Source organism: Ochotona curzoniae, unplaced genomic scaffold (assembly GCF_017591425.1).
Source record: "Ochotona curzoniae isolate NIBS_2020 unplaced genomic scaffold, NIBS_Ocur_1.0 scaffold_461, whole genome shotgun sequence".
Taxonomy (NCBI): domain Eukaryota; kingdom Metazoa; phylum Chordata; class Mammalia; order Lagomorpha; family Ochotonidae; genus Ochotona; species Ochotona curzoniae.
In genome coordinates, this window is record NW_024467120.1 from 10,461,115 (window position 1) to 10,484,670 (window position 23,556).

The following is a 23,556-nucleotide window of genomic DNA, read 5'->3' on the forward strand; positions in this document are numbered from 1 at the left end:
CTCCATGGGACAAGCACAAGCACCTCAATGCAGAGAAAAACAGGTGTTGCTGCAGACAGCGTTGCCCCCTCCAATCTACATGGTAGAGCCCTGACATTGGATGGTACTGTACCTAGAGGAGAGACCTATGATGAGGTAATTAAGGCTCATGGGGGTCACAGAGTAGGGCCCTGATCCCTTGAGATTAGTGTGTTTATAAAGGGGCCAGACAGACCCTTCCCTCCCCACCCCTAGCCCACTCCAGACTTGCACACAGAAGGCAAGTGAGTCTATAAACCAGGAGGGAACTTCACCAGCACCCTGACCTGGCCTTTGCAGCCTCCAGAACTGTGAGGAAATGCATGCCTGTGGTTTGAGCTGCCCATGCCTATTGCTGTGGCAGCTGAGCTGACTAAAATAGACACGTTCAAGGCCCAGGGCCACTGCCCTGTCAGTACTCACTCCAGCTGCTGGACTCTGGCCATCCCGGATCCACAGATAGGACACAATTCCTTGGTCATCGGTAGACCTTGAACCATCCAAAGTAATGGAGTTATTGGGAAGCACAAGAACATGTCTGCCACCAGCCTGGGCTCTGGGAGGACTATTATTTTCTAAGTCAAATACAGCAAAAATGAAAGCAGAGAGATTGATTTAAAATGATGGTGATAGAATGCATGTCAAAAAACACCCACAAGTTTTCCACCTTCCTGATATGAAAAATTGAACATACACCACCAACGCATTGCTTTCTGTCCCAAACACCTGCTACATACTCTGCAGGCATCCTGCAAGCCTGTTTGTGCCTAAGTGGTTCTAATTAGCAAGAAAGGGGTAAAGGAGGTGGCAGCCAGTACCCTGAGAATTTTTGTAATGAAATACTTTTTTGTCTTGGAAAAGAAAAAGCATGATTTTACTTATGTCCATTGACCAGAAAATAGCAATCTTTACCATTTAAAATATCCTCTGGGTCAGTTGATTTCTAGTATTGCCAAATTTTGACCATCCCAGCAAGATAAGGAACCTGAGTGAAAACTAGTTACACCCTCAGATATAAATAAGGAAAAGTAAGGGTCACTCCGAGGCAACAGCCTCAAGAAGAAAGAGAGGGTTGGGTGGGAAGATCAGAAGACACAGCCCCGTTTGGAGATGCAGACCCTTCCAGTTCAAATGGGACTGAGGAACCTAGATGTCCCTTCAAAATAAGTCAAGCAATGGCAATAGCGAAAGGGGGTGACCTAATGTAGTCATTAATGTCACATCGGTCACCAGCTGTTTACATCCTGGGAAAACACACTGGAGACAAGCAGGAGCCATCAGAATCACTGCCAATTTTCCCACAGCATTCACTGCACTTGAGCTGGGAGAGATCTGAGGAGGCAGCGTGTATGTGGCACTAGAGAGGCTTAATTCCACTGTGGACATACAAGCATATCTCAAAATGTCCATGGCAGAATAGAATTCAGAGGTAAGTTTATATTTTTTTAAAAAAATTTAATCCATGCATACATTCTTGTAATGTGCATTTTCCACTAAAAAAGATCCCTCACAGAGAAAGGCCAGGAATAATGGTAAAGAGACAGGAGGTAACTGGAGTTGGCCCAGAAGTCATTCTGTTATCACGCTGTCTGGGTCTTCCCTGGTTGTTAGCTCCACAGCGAGAACTCAAGAGTGCTCCTGCCATACCCCTGGGCCTCCACACTCCGGGACTCCGGTAATCATGCTTCCCTCAGCACTACCCACAGCCATTCCACTGCCACCAAGCAGATACATCTATGTAGGAAGCAGTGTCCTCAGAGCTGCTGCTGACCGTTGTCAACCTCATTTTGGATTACCACACCCTCACACACTCATTAGCTAAAACTGAGAGTCTTGCTATCATCCTGAACACCATTTCTCTAAACCTCCAGATCTGTCAGGTTCCCCAGTCCTGAGAATTCATACTCACAAATTCTTCCTAAAATGTCCTTCCCCCTACCTCTCCTATTGGCTCCCAATGGTGTAACATTTTACATCTTGCATCTTATCCATGCAGTTACCGTTGTCTTCCAACTATTTTCCAAATCCAAGAGCTAAAATGACTTAATGAAAAGGTTTGCTTTACATTTTCCAACAAGAAAGTATGAATTGATAAGTGCAGCAAGATGAGCAAAGTTCTGATGGCTGTGTAGGCTAAAGGACGCACACGTGCTGCTCTGTTAAGATTCTTCCCCCTACTTTGACAAAGGGTTGAAAATTTCTACAGTCTAAGGTTTGAAAAAAATCCAAATCCACATTGCTTTGCTGAAAAGGGAGGGCTCAGCCTCTCTCAACTGCCCAGAGGATAAAGTTCTAGCATGTGACTCTCAGGGCACAGCCATGACTGAGGGTTGCAGCCCCAAACCCAACCTCCATGCCCTAGCCCTTGTACCACAAGCAAGTCCCCCAAGCCAGTCATGCTTCCTTGGTCCTCTGCACTTCAACACATCATCATCGTCATCTGCAGATTAACTCATCCAACTCAACACCATTTATGATTGGCCTGGGTCTACACAGAGAATCAGCAATTCTGAAGCAAAGGGCCTCAGGCAACTCATAGTCAGATGGGAAGACAGACAAGGAGACAAGTACCCAGAGCAGCACTGTGTGGGTCTGTACCATGGACAACACAGAGCTGCAATCTCCAGGGAAGAGAAAAAGCAGAGCACAAGCCATCTCGTGGACATGAGCCTTGGCCTGGCAGGGATCACAGAGAAATCAGTGCTATGGGTGGAAAGGAGAGGCTGCTTCCTTGAAGGAGGTGACAGGAGAATCACTAAGGGGATTAAAGGGTTGGCTTTTCTAGGCGAGGCAGAATTAGACACATGCTGCGAACAAACAAGCTAAGCTCAACATCGCTGGACACTTGCAGCCCAGCTTGGGGTCCTATGAGACATCCCACCGGGGTCAGAACACTCACCCTTCTTCACCTTCACGGTCACGGTCAGGGTGGACATGCTGCTCAGTCCCTGCTGGTCTCTCACCGTTAGGCGGAAGCAGTAGGCACCCACCTGAAGGCCAGTCACAGTGGCTACTGCCTTGTCCACATCTTCCATCTGCACCGCACTGGGGCCTCTAAGACATCAAAGTGGTGAACAAGAGAGAAGTCCTAAAGCCAGCAGGCATGTGACTTTGCCCTCATAAATGCCATCTATGGACTTCCAAGCTAACTCAAGTAATGGGCACTGCTGAGGGAACAGAGCCAGGTGCTGAAGCTGCCTTCAGACAGAACCCACTGGGTTCCCAAAATGAGGGGTTTAGTTCCTGTTTTGTTTGTTCATTGAGCTGGGAGATGGAGCCGGAGAAACTATTCTGTTTCTTTGTATTTAGGCTGAATCTTCATCTCTTTGGAAAAAGTGTAGAGGAGAAAAAAATGAATTTCTCAGAGAGGTATTACAGGGCCACACCCAGGTTCCCTGGCACCACTCACAGCAAAACAGCCCTGCCCACCTGTCCTGGTTCCCCAAGGTGAAGTGCCAAGGTTGAACATGCACTAAAAGCCACCAGGGAAGGGACGGGAGCCTTGGGCCAGGATGTGGACATGATGATGACAGCATACCTGACCAGCTCCCAGCGGTAGAAGACAATGCCATGGTCATCGGTGCTCCCACTCCCATCCAGGGCTGCACTTTGCACAGGAAAGACCAGCTCCTTATCGGGGCCTGCAACAGCTACTGGAGGCCTGTTGTTTTCTAGAATTGCAGAAACAGTGTAGGAAAATATTACCTCTTTGCAGTAAGTTCAAAAATCCCCATATTGCTTGATATCAACACATCGTAGCCAGCCATCTGATTCACAGTTCCCGTGCCTGCAGATTCAACACAGACTGCAAATATTCGGGGGAAATATGTGACTGTACTGAGTACACACACATATTTTTCTTGTCATGTCTCAAATACAGGAACACATTAGAGAAATACATCACTGGCCATTTCTTCCTTGTGTGAACATCACAGAGTGAAACTTGTGCAAGGCTCCATGGTACACACTGCTGTTCACACAGGTCCACCACTAACTGACATGTCCTTACACACCCTAAGACTGTTTCCATGACAATCACATTGTCCATGGTTTTAGAAGTCATCCAGAGATAAATTAAAATGAACAGAAGGATGTGCATGGGTTGTATGTCATTACTACAGCATTCCACCTAAGCCAACTGAGCATCCCCCATGGACACTGAGGTCACTGGACCCATGATTCATTCCTGGCAGCTACCAGAATAGGCAATGTCCTCTGAGAATCCTGGGAAGAAACACTGCAGTCATCTAACCTAACTAGGATTTGACTCTCCCAAGTTTGAGACTGGAGCTGCAGGCAGCAAGAAACACTGCTCCTTGACATTCACCTGCCTGCGGTTTAAAGATCTTCCACACACACAAAGAGTAAAGGGGAGGCAAGAAGAGCAGGAGGAGAGGAGGAGGATAAGGCAGCCAGTTGACATCAATGTGAACGTGACTGCTGCTGTGCCTGGTGCACAGAAAACATCTAACTTTAAACAAATAAAAGACATAAACCATCACTGATATTGTTATTCATACAAACAGAATTTCTGTAAGACAATAAAAGCCACCTGGTTGGAAACTAAGGCTGCCATTATTCAGGGTCTGAGCTGTGTTACTCCTCAGCAAGAACTGGCTGATTCCTCTAGTACTCAGCATGAAACTCCCATGATCTAGTGAGGGACAGGCATCCTGACGACAGGTGGAACTACCATTGGAGATGCCCACATTTCCATGTCTGAGTCATGGCTTGGCTTGGCTTGGCTTCTTATCCAGCTCCCTGCTAACATCCCCAGAAGGTACCAATGACAACAGTCACTGATTCTGCCATTCACATGAGAGACCCAGATGGAGTTGCTGCTTCCTGGCTTTAGCCTGGCTCAGGCCCAGCTGTTGTGGGCATTTGGGGTATGAATCAGCAGATGGATGATCTCTTACTTGCTCACTGGCTTGCTTTTGCTCTACCTTCCCACTTAATTTATTAAAAATTGTAAAGCCCTTTATGGGATTGGCATTGTGGCATAACAGGATCAGCCACTGCCTTTGATGCTGGTATAGATGGAGTTCCAGCTGCTCCACTTCCAACTTAGCTTTGTTAGTGGCCTAAGAAAGCAGTAGAAGATGGTCTAAATGCTTGAGTCCCTGCACCTACGTGGGAGACCTGAATGGAGCTCCTGGCTCCTGTCTCCTCGGGCTCAACCCCTTCCTCTTACCCATTCCTCTGTCCCTTCACCAGAAGCTGCCACCCTCATTCTAAGCTGAGCACTAAACAGCTCTTTCTGGCTACCTTCCAGACCAGGCAGAGCCCCTTCCTGTGGCTCCTGCAGCACCAGTCAATCCCCTCCTCCAACACTGAGCGCCTGGCCTAGATGGACTCACCCATAAGCCCAGAGGGGGCAGAGACCAAGTATAGCCCGCTTCATTCCTCTTCCCTGAGGCCTCACTAGCAGAACATCTTACATATTTGCTGAATACACTAATGAGTAAACTGTGGGTTGTCTTTAGATGGAATCTGTTCTCACTGCCAGGGTCCAGAAAGTAGAGTTTCTAGGACCAGTAGGCTTCTTGTAAAAATTTCCTAAAGCAAATCCTACTCACTACCAAGCAAAGGCCTAGCTGCCTGTGAGGTCATGGAGGTGCAGCGGAACCCTGAGTTTTCAGGAAACTGAGCTGAGCTGGAGGCACCTGCTCCATGGCTGCTGCACCAATCGGATGGCACTTGACCCCCAGCCTCCTCGAGTCCCCTGCAGCAGGACCCACACAGTGAAGCTGGGCTATTCATGGTGCCATGGCTGGCGGCTTTGTCCTTCACACTGCGGTTTAGAGACACGTCTGGACAAGATTCAGAAACTCAAGAGAGCATTAGTTTCACCAGGGACATCGGCTCCCACAGCCCTGATTTCCCAACAGTGCATAGACTGGGAGATGTTACCACCCAGGCTGGCACAACTGAAGGCCAGAGCTCAGCTGCCATCTCGGCTTTCACTGCCATGCTGTCTCTTTCCCAGGTCACCTACCAGGCTGCACAATCACAGTGACCCCAGCAGTGGACTGCTGCCTTGAAGAATCTGTCACCGTCAGCTGAAAGGTGTACTCTCCTTGCTGCAGTGCAGACAAGTGAAGGTAGGGTGTCTGCGCTCCCTACGAGACAGCAAATGCCAAAAAGGGGAAGAAAATGTTAAAGAAACACAAGTAAACAGTACAACATAAGAGAAAAGGAAGGATTTTACTTAATACGCAGATCCTGCTGAAAAAAGCAACGTGAGTGTCCTTGGAAGATGCTGGTTAAACTTAATCCATGGTGTGTACTCATGCACCATAGGAGGGGTGTGCACAGCAGGTGTGGATGCTAGCCTGGCAAACCTACGCCAATGTCAAATGAGCCCATTCTTAGTACCCACAGCACAGAAATGCACCAGGAAGTTCGCAACTGATGCCCACAGAAGTGACATCTCTACCAGTAAAATAAAACCCAACTAGATGCCCGTGGTCAAGAAAATGACCATTTACACTGCCGTACACTGAATGAGGGAGGCTTACAGTTATTAAAATAGAAAATACCAAGGATATATGAGGCAAAAAAGAAGGTTGAAGAACAGTTCCAAAACATGATGGACACACACAAACACATGGGGCAGATTCTGGAAGGACACACAGGAACCTGCTCCCAGGAAGTATCTGCAAGAAGGAGTCCACAAGGCAGAGGTGCTTAATGAACTCCTGAAGTTCATGGGAAACAGAACTAAAAGTTACATTTACTGGGGTGTCAGAAGTCCATGTACTTGGGCTATCTTTCTGCTTCTCCTCCAGGTGCATTAGCAGGAAGCAGGATACAAAGTGGAGTGGCCAGGACTCAAACCTGTGCTCCATGGGATGCTGGCATCACAGGGAACAGCTTAACCCACTGTACCACAGCACAGCCCCCCCACTGCATGTATTAATAAAGACCTACCCAGAACATTGGAAAAAAATGTTTTTTTGATGCAAAATCTGTTGTACTATCACAAAAACGTTGGAAATTTGAAATGCATAAATTTTTTTTTCAGTGTTTTAAGAGAACTTTATATATTCTTATTCCTAACTGACACACAGACTTGAACATTACTCCTGAGGTACAGTGTGATATTTCATTGCATGTATACAACATGTAATGATCTGATTACTCAGCACACCATCAGCTCAAACATTTATTCCTAGTGTTGGGAACATCCAGAAACCTACCAGCCATTCTGAGACACAGTTAATGGTTTCTAATCAGTGACCTCACTATCCTGCCGATCACTACAGGCTACTCCTCCCATTCACCTGCACCCATGTGCCCGTCACTGTGCCCCCTCCATGTCTTCCTCCCTCCTTCCCTTCCCAGGCTCAGGCAATCACTAATCTACTCTCTACTTCCAAGAGCTCAGCTTTTCCAGTTTTCACACATAAGGTAGATTGTGGAATACTGTCTTTCTGACTTGTCTCCCTTAACATGAGGTCCTCCAGGCTCTGTCGTGTTGCTGCAACGCTGGGGTTGTATTGTATTTTTATGGCTGTTATCCCATTGTATGTGTTCTTTCTCCACTCATCCACCAATGGAGCATCCACGTTAGCTGCACACCCTGGCTGTTATGAGCAGTGTTACAATAAACACGGAAGTATAGGTATCGCTTTGCATCTTGGTTTCCTGTCCTTTGGATTTACACATCACAGTGGGAGTGCTGGAGTGTGGCAGCTCCAGCTCTAGATTTTTGAGGAAACTCCATACTGTTTGCCACAAGGGCTGTGCTGGCTCAACATGTGTGTGAGAGCTCCCCTTTCCGTGCATCCTGGCCAACACTTGCTCTTTTTGTTAACAGCCAGGCTAGCTGGAGTGAGAGTATTTCACTGTATTTTTTATTTCCCTTTCCCTGATGATTTCATAAATGTGTTGGTCATTTGTGTATCTTCCTTTGAGAGATGTCTACTACTGAATTTCTCCCATTCTGTGAAATACATGGGATTTGAGGAATTTTTTTAAAAGGCTCATTGCTATTTTGACAGAACAGGGTAAAGCAAATTTGACTGCGGCTGCATGAACCCTTAGACACATGGTAAAAAGGAATGCCATGGCATTCGGTAACTGGCTAGACTACTGCGCCTCATGGACTGTCCACAGCAGCCCCATGGTCTAGGAAATGCACAGGCTTTGTCTCTGTCCCAGCACGAAGCACAGCCTCTGCACCTGCTGGCATGTGTTTTGAACTAAGGCAAAGGGGTCTTCTCACAGAGCTCCCAGCAAGTAAGTATGAAGCATCCCCACTTGGGCATTTTAATCAACCACACGGTTGCCTCTGTGGTTGTTGAAGAACAAGAGGGTATGTGTTGCAGTCAGCTGGTGTGGCCAGCAAAGCCAGCTCTGCTGCCCAACCTGCTTTGGATATAGGTCCAGCACATGTGGATGAATTCTAGGGTGCTAGCTCCAGGCACATAATTCTCAATCATTAAATAAAAGAACATCTGGAGTATTTTGTAACAGAGGAAATGGAAAATATCCCATCTTCCTATTCTGTATCAGAATTCCTAACACAACAGAAGCAAACATGGCACTTGCCACTGCTCTGGGGGCCAGAGACGGTGCTGGTAAGCAGTGAGAGGCAGGTGTGTTCTGCAGGGATTCTCCGAAGCCAGACAGATAACTCTCAGCTCTCTCAACTGTCACAAGTCCTGCTGAGTTATGCTTACCACTCAAAACTGCAAAGCACCTTACAGAAATACCAACAATCAAGTGAGTATGTTTTCATTGGATCTCCGATATCTCAGTACTAAATCAGGCAGTTGACATTTTGTCTAACAAACAAGATGCTGGTTAAGACTTATGAGCCATCCTTAAGTCCTAGGGTTGAATCCTGGCTCTGCCTCCTGACTCCAGTTTCCTGCTCACACACTCTTTGAGGCAGCAAGGGAAGGCACAGGAAGCTGGGTCTCTGCCACTCCACATGGTAGGCATTGAGGGTGTCCCTAGCCCTCAGCACTGGCCTTGGCCCAGCCCTGCCTATGTCCATAGATGATGTGTTACTCTCTTGCTGACCTTCCCTCACCTTTCTCCCTCCCTTTTTCCCTCCTTTTCATTCTACTCCGCTCTACCACCACAATCCAAGCATCTCAAAAATATAAAAAATATAACATATGTATTTATCTCAATATTTTATACTAGTCTGGTGGGATAGACTTTGAAAGAGTTCTATCTTCTAAAAAATTAAATTCTCAGGGGCCTGTGTGGTGGCATAATGGGTAAGGCCACTACATGTGACACCAGGATCTGTTACAGGCACCACTTTGAGGCCCAGCTGCTCCACTTCTGATCCAGTTCCCTGCTAATGTGCCTGGGGAAAGCAACAGAAGACCGCCCAAGTGCTTGAGCCCCTGCTACTCAGGTAGGAAACTTGGATGAAGCTCTTGGTCTTGGCTTCAATCTGGCTATTGTGGCCATTTGGAGAGTGAATCAGAAGAGGAAAAACTTGTCTTTCTATCTCCATTTTTTACTTTACAAATAAAATAAAAATACTTTCAAAAATTCAACATAAAAAATTTAAGAGATCAAAACATAGCCACGATAAAGCTCTGCAAAAGAGACTATCTGATGCAGGCAGGATAGCACAGAGCTTGTATAAGCAAGAGAAAAAGAATTGCAAAGAATTTTCCAACAATAAAGTTCAGGTTGTCTCACTTCGAAGATTTCTCCTAATACACTATTTCCCAGCATATATAGGATACAACTTTGTCCCAATAGACCTCAAGACACAGTTGTTAACACAGGACCCTGTGGCTATGTTCTCCTAGGTGGGGGAGAGGAAGGGAGGACAAAGCACAGGATTGGGTCAGGTGCTTTCATAGTCACTGCAGCATAGCAGACAATCCTGTGAAGCAGATTTTCTTGGTTTCACTTGCTACCCACAAGCCCCTTGTTGATAAATGAGTGGATACTTAGACGGATGAGTGGGTGAGTACGTAGACAGATGGGCTGATAGACAGATAGCAGGCAGAAGTGTGAAGGCACAATGGAGAACTTGCCTGCATGACCACCTCCTTGTTCTCACTCCCAGGATCCAGGGACCACTCATAGAAGACAATCTCATGATCATCGGTGCTCCAGTTCCCATTCAAAATGACGGAGTTTTGGGGCAAAGTTACGGTCTGATTTGGGCCCGCATTGGCCACTGGTGGCCTGTCCATGGCATTGCTGACTCTCAGGACAGCTGTTGTGGAGTTGGTGGCTCCATCCGAGTCTGTGACAGTCAACCTACAAAAGGAGAGGAAGCTATTACACGGTGGAGGAGCCAGGCCTGAGGTCAATCCATTCTGCTCATGGTACACTTCTCACAACAACAGAACATACTTAGAAGAAATTTGAGGATGAATCTAAGAAACGTCCACAGTTGAAGGGGTTTTTTGTTTGTTGGCGTTTGCTTTTGTGGCTGCTGGTTTATTTCACTTCTGGCTCACAATATATTCACATGTTAGAGTATAACCTTTCTAGGTTTCTGATGAGTCTTAGAGATGCAAGGTGAGAACCAGGCTCAGTCAACACAGAAGCCACTCCACGATGAGAGAGACTAAGATGGCAGCTCTTCTGCAGCCTGAGAAGGTAGATCACTCCAATGTCTTCACCTGCAAAGCTTTTATTTTTTAAAACCTGTTCTAAATGGCTTTCTATAATCATGTTGTCAGGACAAATTCTTGGCAAAGTAGTGTTAGACTGGAGCAAGTTCAAATACAAACTAATGTTCAACATTCACAGAGAACATACCTGCACTAAACTGATTCATACACACAGAAGACCACTGTCTCACCTGCTTTACGCTGAGTCCCACTGGTAATGGAATAGTGTAGTTACAAACGCATCATGTCTCCATTGTGGTGTAGTTAGAAGCAGGACTGAAGAGGAGAACAAGAAGGAACTCCTGCAGGCAAAGCCTGTGTGCATGCACAGGGCACCTGGGTGCTCTGAGTCACTTCCACCCCACCCCATGAGATGCACACTTGGTTATTCCTCCTCTACCATGCCCAGTCAGGACTGTGCTGAACCCGTACAGAATTTCTGGGTCAACAGCAGTCACCTGCCTCAAGAATCAGTGGGAAGGGTCATTCATTGATGGTCAAAGGCATCTTAGAGTACATTTCATGAAATACAAGCTTACCCCACCTAAATAAAATATTAGAGACATACTTTCAGTAATTATTTCCCTAAAATTACCTTAGGTTTTTATATCAGATAATTGTCACAAATCTCTATTGACAAAATGTAGACAGTAATGCAACAAGAGAAGTCAAACACCGTAAAGCCATACATGCCTCTGATCCTGAGATTTTTACCTGTGCCCTAAAACCAAACTATAAGGATGTTCACCCAAGCACTGAACAATGGGAACAAGTTAGCAGACTACAACATATCAGCAAAGCATACAATGTGATATGCAGAATGTTTAATGGCATGGATATTCATGACACATCTAAGTCCAAAACACATCTACCCCTCTACATCTATGAAATGTTGGCATAGGGGAAATACAGCAAGAATAGATCCTATAATAAATGGTGCTGGGATATGTGGTTGGTTGTCCACACGGGAGAAAACCAAATCTAGACAAAACCATAATTGAAGCCCAAGTACCTTCAGACAGGTACAAATTTTAACTTGGGAGACAAAACTTTCAAAATGTTGAAAGGAAATATAGAGCTTAGCATGCAAAATACCCCAAACACTTTAATCCAAGGAAGAAAATAAATATTAAGTTTATGTATGCATGGGGACCTTAAGCTTCAACACCTAACCATCAAAGGTGCACGTATGAGTTACCTTATTTCCTTCTTTGTATTTATTCTGCTTATTTTTTCAGCAGACATGCACAGTTCTTACTGTAACAATATAGCACTTTTGTCATCCCTGCATTACAACTTCTCTCAGAAACCTGCATTTGGTCCCAATGGAGATGTCCCAGCCACAGTGGGAAATGAAAACCAAAATGCACTGTCCTTGACCAAGCCTACTGCCTCTCCCCGCCCCCCCAGGATCCATTCCTGATAAATAGAATAAGCCTGCAGAGCTGGATGGATTTTTTCTATTTTAAAAAAATTTTTTTTTACTGTTACTGGAAAATCAGATATACAGGGAGGAGGAAAGACAGAGAGGAAGATCTTCCATTCCCTGATTCACTCCCCAAGTGGCCACAATGGCTGGAGCTGAGCCAATCCGAGGCACCCACATGGGATCCTGGCACATGCAAAGCGAGAACTTTAGCCACTAGGCTATTGCACCAGGCCCAGAAGTTTTTTGATCATCCCAAATAAAAGTCTGCATCCCTGGGCCTGGTGTGGTGGCCTAGCCGCTAAAGTCCTTGCCTTGAACTCGCCAGTATCCCGTATGGGTGCCGGTTCTAATCCCGGCAGCCCTGCTTCCCATCCAGCTCCCTGCCTGTGGCCTGGGAAAGCAGTCAAGGATGGCCCAAAGCCTGCACCCATGTGGGATACCTGGAGGAAGTTCCTGGCTCCTGGCTTTGGATTGGCTCAGCTCTAGCCATTGCAGTCACTTGGGGAGCGAATCAGCAGATGAAAGATCTTCTTCTCTGTCTCTCCTCCTCTCTGTATATCTGATTTTCCAATAAAAATAAATAAATCTTAAAAAAAAAATGTGCATTGCTGAAAACTCACTCCCCATATCCAGCCGCCAGTCCCTGGTGATTACCATACTGCTCTCTGTCTCATGGAGCTTAACCACTCGAGGTCCTTTAAACAAGTGGAATCAAGCACTGTTTGTCCCTTTGTTTCTGGCACATCTCACACAGCATGATATTCTCAGAGTTCATTGACGCTGCAGCAAGCATCAGAATGCATTCCTTTTTCAGGCTGAAAACCAGTCCACTGCATGTAGAGGCCACAACTTTTTTATCTGGCTATGTGTTGGTGAATTTGGGGATTACGGTTAGCAAATTGTTTGAAAAAATCGTAAAACAGAGTAACAAATCCCTTCATTGGACTGATCAACAGAAAAACAGTACACAAGTCACCAATAGCAGGAGGAAAAAAAACAGACTATAGCATGGATTCTGCAGACACGGAATTGATAAGGTGAAAAATCTGAACAGCGCTTTCAACAGACTGAATGTTTTAAGTGAACTGAACTATTTTTTTTACAAATGATTTTAATTATATTCAATTATCAGGTAACCTAGATTTTCCAAGTTAAAAAAAAAGAGTAATGACATTAACAAAAATCAGAGTGCAAAGACTAAGTAATGATAACTCACTTACTACATAAAGGGTTATTTACAATCTCCAACCAGCTTTCCAGAAAGCTAAGCAAGGTTTCATATTAATTTACTTTATGTATATAATATATATAAAGAGGAAAAAATATAAATCTCAGTTAAGCACTCACCTCTGAGAGTATTTTTTTGTTGCTTTAGAGAGGAAGGTGAGTACAGAATGCAGAAATGACCTCAAGTTGTGTTTGCATATGCATTTTCTAAAGCTTTGCTGCTAACTCATTGATGAGACAAAATTATCCATCAAATCCACATCTGCTGAGTGCATCTCTCATGTCCCCAAAGGTCATAGTGCGTGTTCAAACGTATTTCTGAGCCAGATTCTCCAAGGCACACAATACTCTCCGACTTTGCATCAGAGCTCTTTGGCAGTCAGGGTAATTCGTGCAGGGTACACAGTACTATCAACACTCCAAGGTAATCATTTGCTCACTCACTGGGTTGAGCCATAGGAATGAGCCGACACTTACACATCTTAACCTTTAAAAAGCCAACACTGTGCTCTTTTCCTCGCTGGCTGCACGAGGTTCAGCTGCCATCATGAATGACACAGTAACCATCTAAACAGGGAAGCTCATAATTAACACCTCCTTCTGAGGAAACAAACGGTCATTGATGTTTTCCACCTTTCCAAGGCGACAGAGCCCAAGACAGAAATCTGGGAGAAGCCAGCCAAAATGGACAAGAACATGCCAATGTCATCTTTGTGTTTCGATTCCAAACTCACTTCGGAGGTGGCAAGACAATGGGCTTTGGCATGATTTAGGATTCCTTGAATCACAACAAAATGAACTCAGACGTGCAAGAAAAGGCCTGTATGAGAAGAAAATGACCTCAAGGAAAAGCAAAGGAAACAGAAGAACAAGATGAAGAGGGTCCGGGGAAACTGCCAAGGCCAACGTTAGTGTTGGCAATAAGTGAGCTGGACATTGGATAACAACAAAAGTAGTAAAGATTATCCAGTGACTATATGGAAAATACTGTGGATTTTTCATAGGAGTTAATAGCATAAAAAAAAAAAAATAAGGTCGAATCAAGATGGCAGAAAGGGGAAGGACATGTTTAAACAAACAGAGAAGCATTTAATTAGGATGAAGCAGAGAGGACACGTTCCAGGAAATAGGAGAGGACAGAACAACAGCAGAGGGGTACCTGGAAACTGACAGGCACAGGAAAGCAGTGAAAACAATGGTGTGGTGTTGCAGTGATTCATACTCCAGCAGCATTCAGCTAACGACGATCTGAACTCAACCAGCAGCCAGAGCTCCACCAGCAGACTTTCACTGAGAGCTTGGGAGGTGAACCCAGACAAAGAACTGTCTGTTCTGCTGGTCTGTTTGATTTGACCAGGAGCAGAAATAGAGCAGCAGATCCCAGACGGGCAGTGAGAGAACAGAGTGGATTACACAGCCCAGTCAGCCCCAGAGAGCCAAATCGGGTGCCATGTTTTGTGAGGATGCAAAGGCAAGGGGAAAGGACTGAGCCTATGCTGAGCTGGGAGTTAACTCATTTCTGACTCCGTGAACTGCAGTAACGTGGCATTCTGCAGATTCCACCCAAGACAGGTCTGGGTAGCCCTCAGACCTGATGGCCAGCAGATCAACAACTCTAGGAGGGGCATATTAGGCACCATTTTGTACACCATGGCAATAGCTTTAAAACTGAAAGAGACAACAGTGAACTGCGCGTTTGCTGAGTTCATGAGAACTTGCTGAGTTCAGTGAATTGCACTGGTGCCACAGGAAAATAATACTGACTGTGGCATCATATGGGTCAGAATAGGTACGGGAGGCATCAGCCCTAAAGACCAATAGGTTCCAGCAAGATCAACACCAACAACAACCCAGCTATATGGGACACTTGGTGTCTCTCTAATCCTGGGACCTGTTCGAACCAGAAGTGTGAGAAAAGTTGCAGAGACAACAGTGCAATCTCAGCATGATATCACAGGAGGTGGAGAGTGGTGAGCCAGGAGCTGGGGCTGTGGAGACCATGCTGGAAATCTAACATAAGAACCCAGACCTGGAACTTGCTGCAGGGAGTCACACAATTGGCTGCAAGCAAAGAGCTGTGCACCAACTGCAATAAGTAAAATCAAACTGTAGATCTGTGGGTGACACAGCTTAGAAAACTGCCCCAAGGAGAAGACTCTGCTAACCAGAAGTACAACGACCAAGAGCAAAAGAAGACACACAGGCACAATGAATATTACTGGAGACTCTCCTGCAAAGGAGCAAAACCCTATGCCAACCTCAGAGTTAACTGAAGAAGACATTGAGAAAATGGGGCACACAGAATTCAGAAAATTCATTATAAAGCTTCTGACCAACAATGAGAAGCACAATCAAGAGTTCAAAGAATTTAAGGAATATGTTACACAGGAAATAGCAGCAATAAAGCTAATCAAGGCTGATATGTCAGAAATTAAGAACACAGTAGAGAAAATTAAAAGTACAGTGCAGTCTCCAAAATAGAATGAAGCAAGCAGAAGAAAGAATCTCACAATTGGAAGATATTTCCTATCATCAGAGGGAAGCAAACAAAAAGCTGGCATCAGAGCTGGATCAGGCCAAAGAAAGTATTCAAGAATTGAAAGACACTATTAAGAGGCGAAAGAGAAGAGTTATGGGAGTCCCAGAAGGTGCAGAAAGAGAAACTGGTTTTACAAATATATTTAATGAAACAGTAAGGGAAAATTTCCCTAATCTAGAGAAAGAATTGGGAAACAACATCCAGGAGGGGCACAGAACTCCCAACAGACTTGATCAAAAACAATCTTCACCATGACACATGATCATCAAGCTCTCTTCAATCACACATAAGGATCCTTAAATGTGCACATGAAAAGAATCAATTGACGTATAAAGGAATGCCAATTAAACTCACAGGAGACCTCTCACAAGAAACTCTACAGTCAAGAGAGAATGGATTGGCATATTCCAGATTCTAAAAGCAAAAAACTGTCGGCCCAGGATAACATATCCAGCAAAGCTTTCTTTTGTCTTTGAAAATGAAACAAAATTCTGCCACAGTAAAGAAAAGTTCAAAGAATTTGCCTCTTCCAAACCTGCCCGACAAAGGATACTTCAAGATGATCTCTTCACAAAGAAGAGGAGTTCACCTACCAAAACCAAAGGCAAATGGAAAGAACATCCCAGTAAAATGACAACAGAAGGCTGAATCAATTAACAGCCCATTCCTAAAATGACAGGACCAAATTACCACCCATACATATTAACCCTGATATAAATGGCTTAAGTTCAATCAAACCTCACAGATTAGTACACTAGATTTAAAAACCAAACCCATCTATTTGTTGTCTAGAAGAGACACATTTCACCAACAATAATCAGCCAGAACTATAGCTTCTGGATTGTATTATTTTTGTTAGTTTCATCTCTTCAACACAACAACAAATATGTATTTTCATAGATCAGTCTTTTTCTGTGCCATTAACACAAACAGTGGCATTTCCCCGGACCCCTGTGATCACAGGCATCATCTTAGGAATCAGATTTACAGGTGATCTAACAAATGTCTTTAAAAAACATATTATTGGACCTAGTGTGATGGCTCAGTGACTCATTCCTTGCCTTGCATTCCCAGGATCCTATATGGACACCAGTAGAGGATGACCCAAAGCCTTGGGACCCTGTACTCATGTGGGGGACTCACAAGAGGCTCTGCTCTCAGCTTCTGCTGTTGCAGCCACTTGGGAGTGAACCAGTGGGCAGAACATCTTTGTATGTCCTACTCTCCGTAAATTTGCCTTTCCAATAAAAAATAATGTTTTTTAATTATCTACTCAATGTATCAAAACAAAACAAGAAAAATCAGAAGAACCTCACAATAAAAAGACTTAATTTGTCATCAAAATCTTCCCCCAAAAGAAAACCCCAGGGCCCGGAGTGATGGTGCAGTGGTTAAGGTCCTCGCCTTGCATGCCCGGGATCCCATATGGGTGCCGGTTCTAATCCTAGCAGCCCCACTTCCCATCTAGCTCCCTGCTTGTTGCCCGGAAAAGCAACCAATGATGGCCCAAAACATTGGGACCCTGAACCCGTGTGGGAGACCCGGAAGAGGCTCCTGGCTTTGGATTGGCTCAGTTCCAGCCATTGCGGCTGCCTGGGGAGTGAACCATCGGATGGAAGATCTTCCTCTTTGTATATTTGCCTTTCCAATAAAAATAAAATAAATCTTAAAAAAAAAAAAGAAAAAGAAAAAAGAAAACCCCAGTTCCAGACAATTTAACTGGAACATCTCATGAAATATTCAAGAAATAGTTGTGTACCGATGTTTCAGAAGACAGGGCAGATTATTGCTGCTCAGTATATTTTATTTGGCCAGTATACTATTCCTCACATCACACCTTGACAAAGACATTAGAGACAAAAAGAAACAGAGCAATTTTTTGATAAGATACCAAACCTTATCAAAATATTAGCAATTTGAATTTCATACCATACAAAAAGATGTTTGACAAAAATGGGGCTTATTCCAGGAGGGCAAAACTGATTTAACATTCAAAAACCTTAGACAACACACAAGCACTAGTTCAAAATAGATCAATGACCTAGATAAAAAGCTAGAACCATAAAACTCTGAAAAACATGGAAAAAAATCTTAGTAACTTCGTACTAGGCAAAGGTTACTTACAAGAAGTATCAAACAAAGAAGAAAAATTGACAAAACCTTTCATTAAAATTAAAATCTTTGCTTTTTGAAAGGCATTTGAAGAAAAGAAGAAGGCAAGTCACATTCTAGGAGGAACTATCAACAATTCCTGTATTCAAGGAAAGAGCCCGCATGTGGAGTGTAGATACAACTCTTGCAACTACAGGTGGCAAAGCACAGTTTTTAGAATGGGCAAAAGATCTGACTAGAGGCTTTACAGCAACAAAAGGCTAACAGGCCTAACAATAACCTGAGTACCCCTGGCACTTGGGAAATCGTGAACTAAACCGCAGTCACACGCCATCCATCGGGTTGGTGGACCACTTTGGTGTTATAGAGAAACTTTATATTGGAAACTTTTGTGGACCGCCAATGAGGCTGCCAAATGGCACAGCAGCTTGGTGGAAGGAGTTGAGCAACTCAGCTGCAACTCCCACAAGACCCAGCCTTTCCACTCCTGGGGACAGGCTTCCCTTGCATTCCCAAATGAAAAGACGTGCCCACATGAAGACTTACGCACAACACTCACAGCAGCTGTGTGTGAACAACTCAAATGCTCCTGTTACATGGGTAAACAAACGGTGGCCCATTCATGCACTGGTACTCAGCAGGAACAGGAACAAAATATTGATATAGACAACAGCATTGTCTAGAAAATGCAAATCAGCTTAAAGCACCAGAAAACAGGTGAGTGATATGTGAGGTTAGCAGCAGAGATGGACGGATCATAAAAGGGCACGGGGAGCTTTGGTGCGGAGACAGAAGTGGTTACTCTCTTGACTGCGAGGATGTTTTAACAGGTATCCACATGCTAATAATCTCCGAATTTCATACTTGCAATATGGACAGCTTATCATTCTCTTTACAAAATTACACAAAGAAAAATATTGAGGTGAACAATTCAATTAACAGATTGGTCACATAACCATCTCACTTCAAATCTGAAGAAGCAAACTTTGTTCTGTATGGCTCAAAGAGGCAAACTCTTGAAATCTGTCCACTGTTCCTGACAGCCTAAGCCAAATGACTGCAAACACAGGCAGCTATGATTCATGGTCATTAACAAGGATGTCCATGGCCACAAGACAGACAACCAAAACCCCCAGGAAACCAAAGCTGCCTCCTCTCTGGCCTCCTACTCAGACTGAAAGGAAGCAGCACGCCCAAGAACAGAAGCAGCACAAACACGCAAGCAGAAGCAGTATGAAGCACAGAAACAGTGGCCACCCACTCACCTGAAAGTGTAGTTGCCAGGGACAAGGTGGGACAAGCGCAGGACTGGGGAGTCCGCTGAGGTCTTCTCTCCCCCGGAAGGCCCGGCCACTTCTTCCCAGTGGTAACTCACGATCTGCCTGTCATCTGTGCTCTCTGAAGAATGAAATGTAAGAAGAACAAGACAGAAGACCTTACAGAATTGTATATTTCAATTCATTTTATATGAAATTATATGTTCTCCTAGATCTGAATATAAACAAGGGATCTTTCTTATAAAAAGCATATAATAAAAAAAATTAAGCATGGGTTTCAAATTTTTTTACACTCAAATCTGCTCATCTTTTAATTCTGTTTTTCTGTGAGTTCTTAAAAATAAGCTAGTAGTAAGCAACGACATTCCCTAAATCACCATTCCCATTTTTCTCCTAGTTTTCTACCATATCTGAATGAGGTTTCTCTCAGGGAGTTAAATATTTAAGAAGCACGATGACAGGCATCATTGCTTTTTTAAAACCAAGAGTCCATAAAGAGCAGCACATTGAAATACTGCTTGCAGTCATCTCAGCACAGCAATGGTACCCTGGAGGTTGCTTCTAACAGTCAAAAAATGCTGAGATGCCTCTTCATAATTTATAAAACACCTTTTGCTGCATTCATTATTAAGGTAGCAGTCTAAAGCAAAGCCACATCCTGCATAAAAATTTCAACAAAATGTGGCATGCAGAATTGCAAAAATTTACACATGGACAGAAGCCAGTTTCATCTAATTCTTTTCGAACAAGAACCACTTTAAGTGATAGATTAATAACCCTGAACAGTTTTTTTCTGGAACTGCATCAAACTCATACTGAATTAGAGAAACCAAAACATCTTGCTGGGGCTAGCATTGTGGCACAGCCAGTAAGGCTTCCACCTGCAGCACCAGCATACCTTATGGATGCCCTGAGAAAGCAATGGAGGGTGGGACCCTATGTCCACATGGGAGATCTAGGAAAACATTCTGGCTCCTGGCTACAGATTGGCTCAGCTCCAGCCATCGTGGACATTGGTGAGTGAGGCAGTGAATAGTAGGTATAACTCTCTCTCCCCACTCTCTCTGTCTCTACCTCTCTCTTTGAAACTCTAAAATACACTTACTGAGTACATCCTGTTGAGCCAGATCAGACAGAAGTTATGTTTCCAAACCACCCCCATGGCATGGACACCTGCAGCTATGCAGAGTCCCCTTGTGGGCATCCTCTGCCAGAAGGAACAAACTCTGGGCTCAGTCAACAAATAAAACACTACCCACTTTCACTGAGGGCAAACCTGCTAGAACTTGTTGAAAGTGATTCTACTACTACTATTCCTACATGTTCCCTCACATCAAACGGAGATTTCTCAAGAATTACTTTTAAGTCCAAGTCAAAGAAAACTTTTTGTCTGGACCAGTGAGACTTTACTGCAGAGGAAGTGAGTACAGAATGGAGCTGTGATGAAAGAATAAAGAACTTTGAGACGGGAGATGATCGTGTCTCAGTCTGTGTCCTCCCAGCCTGGAGGAGAAGAACCTGTCGCACCTCATGGTACCCAATGGGAAAAATCCCAAGGTAGCCCAGATACTCACGGCTGCCATCGATGTAGGCCGATGTCTCAGGCAGAGTGAGTTCTTGCATTTGGGGCAAGACAACTGCCACAGGAGGTAAGTTGACTCTTTTGGCTGTGACAGAGAAAAGGACAGGAACTGAGCCCACATCATGAGTGCACATGTTGTTACCCAAAGTCTCTGCTTCTTAAAAACTAACTATACACTTTTGTCAGCCATCAGGTGGCCATTTCCCATCCGTGGATACACTGGGGTGGTTGGGAGGTTGGGTGTGGCTTCTCCTCTTGTCCCTCACTCCCTCCCCAGATATAGGAAGAAGAAAAGGAAAGTGTGGAAATAGTAGTCTCACTCGTTTTCCCCTACTCCTCAATTCTTCCCACCCTAACTAAGTTTGTAAACACAATAAAAAATTTCTTTTAAAAAAATGTATCAGCAAGGTCTCCAATGGTAGAGAACATTTTCCAGGTAGAGAGTCTCCCTGTAAATTTCTGGGACTGGTCCTTAGGTTTATATTTTCACACATGCATAAGCCCAGGCTCAGGGAAGAGGTGTTATCATAACCTGGGTTCCTTCATGGGAGCTGAGGGGTGACTGCAGAAAGCGGTGATGGCTCACCATACAGCCTTGAGGAATAACAGGACATTTAATCTCTGACTGCACGATGCTTCAGCCGGAATACACACCTGGCAGAAGTGCAAGAGGGACAGCTGGCATCTCTCAGATAAAGGGGAGTGAAAGGGTGGACAGTTCAGCTATGCAGGTGGCTCCCCCAGTTCCACTGAGGCATGGTGGAGCCCAAAGGCAGCCCAGCCCACATGCTACCTACTGAGCCAGGGCTTTGCCTGCCCAGAGGGCCACCTGCTTTGTGGCCTCACACAATGCACTGATCCAAGGCTGGCAGTACAAAGCACACATTTTCCTCTGCCCTTTTTGCTGCTCAGTGAAAACCATTGCACCTTGGGTAAACCCGAGTCATGAGGAGAGAAGGTAGGAGAGCTGATAACAGAGCTGCATCAGAAAGGGTCACACTTTATGACAATGCATCAGCACTCATGGACAGCTGGCCATGAACCTGTGCCTGCAAATGGTAGTGTCAGGTGAGTACTGCGAAGTATTTGGAAAACAAGCAAAGACATAATCCTTGCATATCTTCTCAACAGAGCCAAATGTAAACCTAAAAAACATATCACATGTCATCCAAGCACCCAAAACTGGAGCTAATCTGTATAACAAGAGGCCTTTATCCAATACAGACATACCTGGCCTAACGGTGACATTGACAAATCCTTCTCCAAAGGCATTTTCACTAGAAACAGCCACTCTGAAGGCATAAAATCCCACTGACAACTGCAATGTGAACAAAAGTGACACAGGTAAACATGCAAGAGACAAGTGTGCTGCTTCAGAAAGGCAGTGATGCCCCCTGTGATGTGCTCCTAAGGCTGGCACAGAAAATGACCCAAGGGACAATTCCCTCTGGGTATGAAATGAGTCTGCCAAACTGTGGAGTGGAGGAGGCCACCACGGACACTGTGCCCCATCCTGGAGTGAATGGGTTCAAGTCCAGCCACCTGATGATGTGTGCAGAGGTGACGGCTCAGGGTCCTGGATACCTGCCACCCACGTGGGAGCCTGGAAGTACGTTCCTGGCCCCCAGCTTCTCCAGATGCCTATCGCAGGCATCTGGAGAGCAAACCAGCAGGGGGAAAGCTCTCTGTCCCACTCTGTCTTTCAAATCAACGAAAGAAGTGAGAGTCAAGAGGCTGCTGCCACAGGTTTGGTCTCTGGATGAAAGACAAGTCTTTGATTATTAGTTAGAGGCTCAAGTCAGGCAGGCCAACTGAGATAGCAGTTCTTAAAAACATGTCAGAGAATCCTGCATTTCACCTATTTGTTTGTTTCTTTGTTTGTTTAAAAAGTAGAGTTACAGAGAGTGAGAGGGAGGAGGAGAAGGGCTGGTAAAGGAGGGCAAGAGGAAAGGAGAGAAAGAGAGAGTGTGCTTCTCCCTAAATGGCCAGGGCTGGGCCAAGCCAAAGCCCAAAGTCAAGAACGCCATCAGCATCTCTTATGTGGATGCCAGGACCCCATGTGCTTTGATTACCTTCTACTGCTTTTCCAAGCACATCAGCAGGGAACTGGATCATAAGTAGAACAGCTGAACTCTAATCAGTACCCATAAGAGAGGCCAGTGTTACAGGCAGCAGCCTAACCCCACTACATCACAATGCCAACACTAAAATCTTGCATTCTTTAATATTTTTGTGCTTTTTTATCTTTTTTAATTTATTATTATCATTTTTATTATTATCATTTTATGATACAGTTCCATAGGCCCCTAAAATTTCCTTTATCCCATCCCCAATCCTCCCAAGTTCCCCTATATCACTATTGCAGTATAGTTCTTCATACACAGACATATGTCCATCATTGCAGGCATGGAAAATGGCAGAGAGTCCAATACCCCATTGTCAATATATTGTAAACAATTTCATTATAAGCCCATCTTTGTCTGGAAGTAGAAATGCATATTAAACTACATCCTCACATCTAGATATGTTAGTCTTCATTTCACAGTTACTGTACAACCCCTTCAATGAAAAGTCGCAATACAAAATAAACCATAGGAAGAAAAATGTTACTATCTATGACAGCCTCCAGTACACAGCTACTATACATCCCCTTAAATGAAAAGCCACAAAACAAAATCAACATTGAGAAGAAAAGAGAAATTGACAACACCATGAGGCTAAATAACGTACTACTGAATGACTAATATGTTGCGGAAGAAATAAAAAAG

General features: G+C 44.5%; 1 protein-coding gene across 4 annotated transcripts in view; it reads right to left on the reverse strand.

The window, feature by feature from the left end:
- Positions 1–23,556, reverse strand: part of KIAA0319 (KIAA0319 ortholog) — a 61,144-nt gene that overhangs the window by 13,733 nt on the left and 23,855 nt on the right. For all 4 annotated transcript variants that reach the window (XM_040967620.1, XM_040967621.1, XM_040967619.1 and 1 more), the window contains 8 exons: positions 22,019–22,106; positions 20,781–20,873; positions 19,195–19,327; positions 10,035–10,263; positions 6,017–6,140; positions 3,557–3,689; positions 2,918–3,072; positions 442–593 (listed from right to left, as the gene is read on the reverse strand). In XM_040967620.1, coding sequence (XP_040823554.1) covers positions 442–593; positions 2,918–3,072; positions 3,557–3,689; positions 6,017–6,140; positions 10,035–10,263; positions 19,195–19,327; positions 20,781–20,873; positions 22,019–22,106 — 1,107 coding nt within the window. The remainder of the gene's footprint in view (positions 1–441; positions 594–2,917; positions 3,073–3,556; positions 3,690–6,016; positions 6,141–10,034; positions 10,264–19,194; positions 19,328–20,780; positions 20,874–22,018; positions 22,107–23,556) is intronic.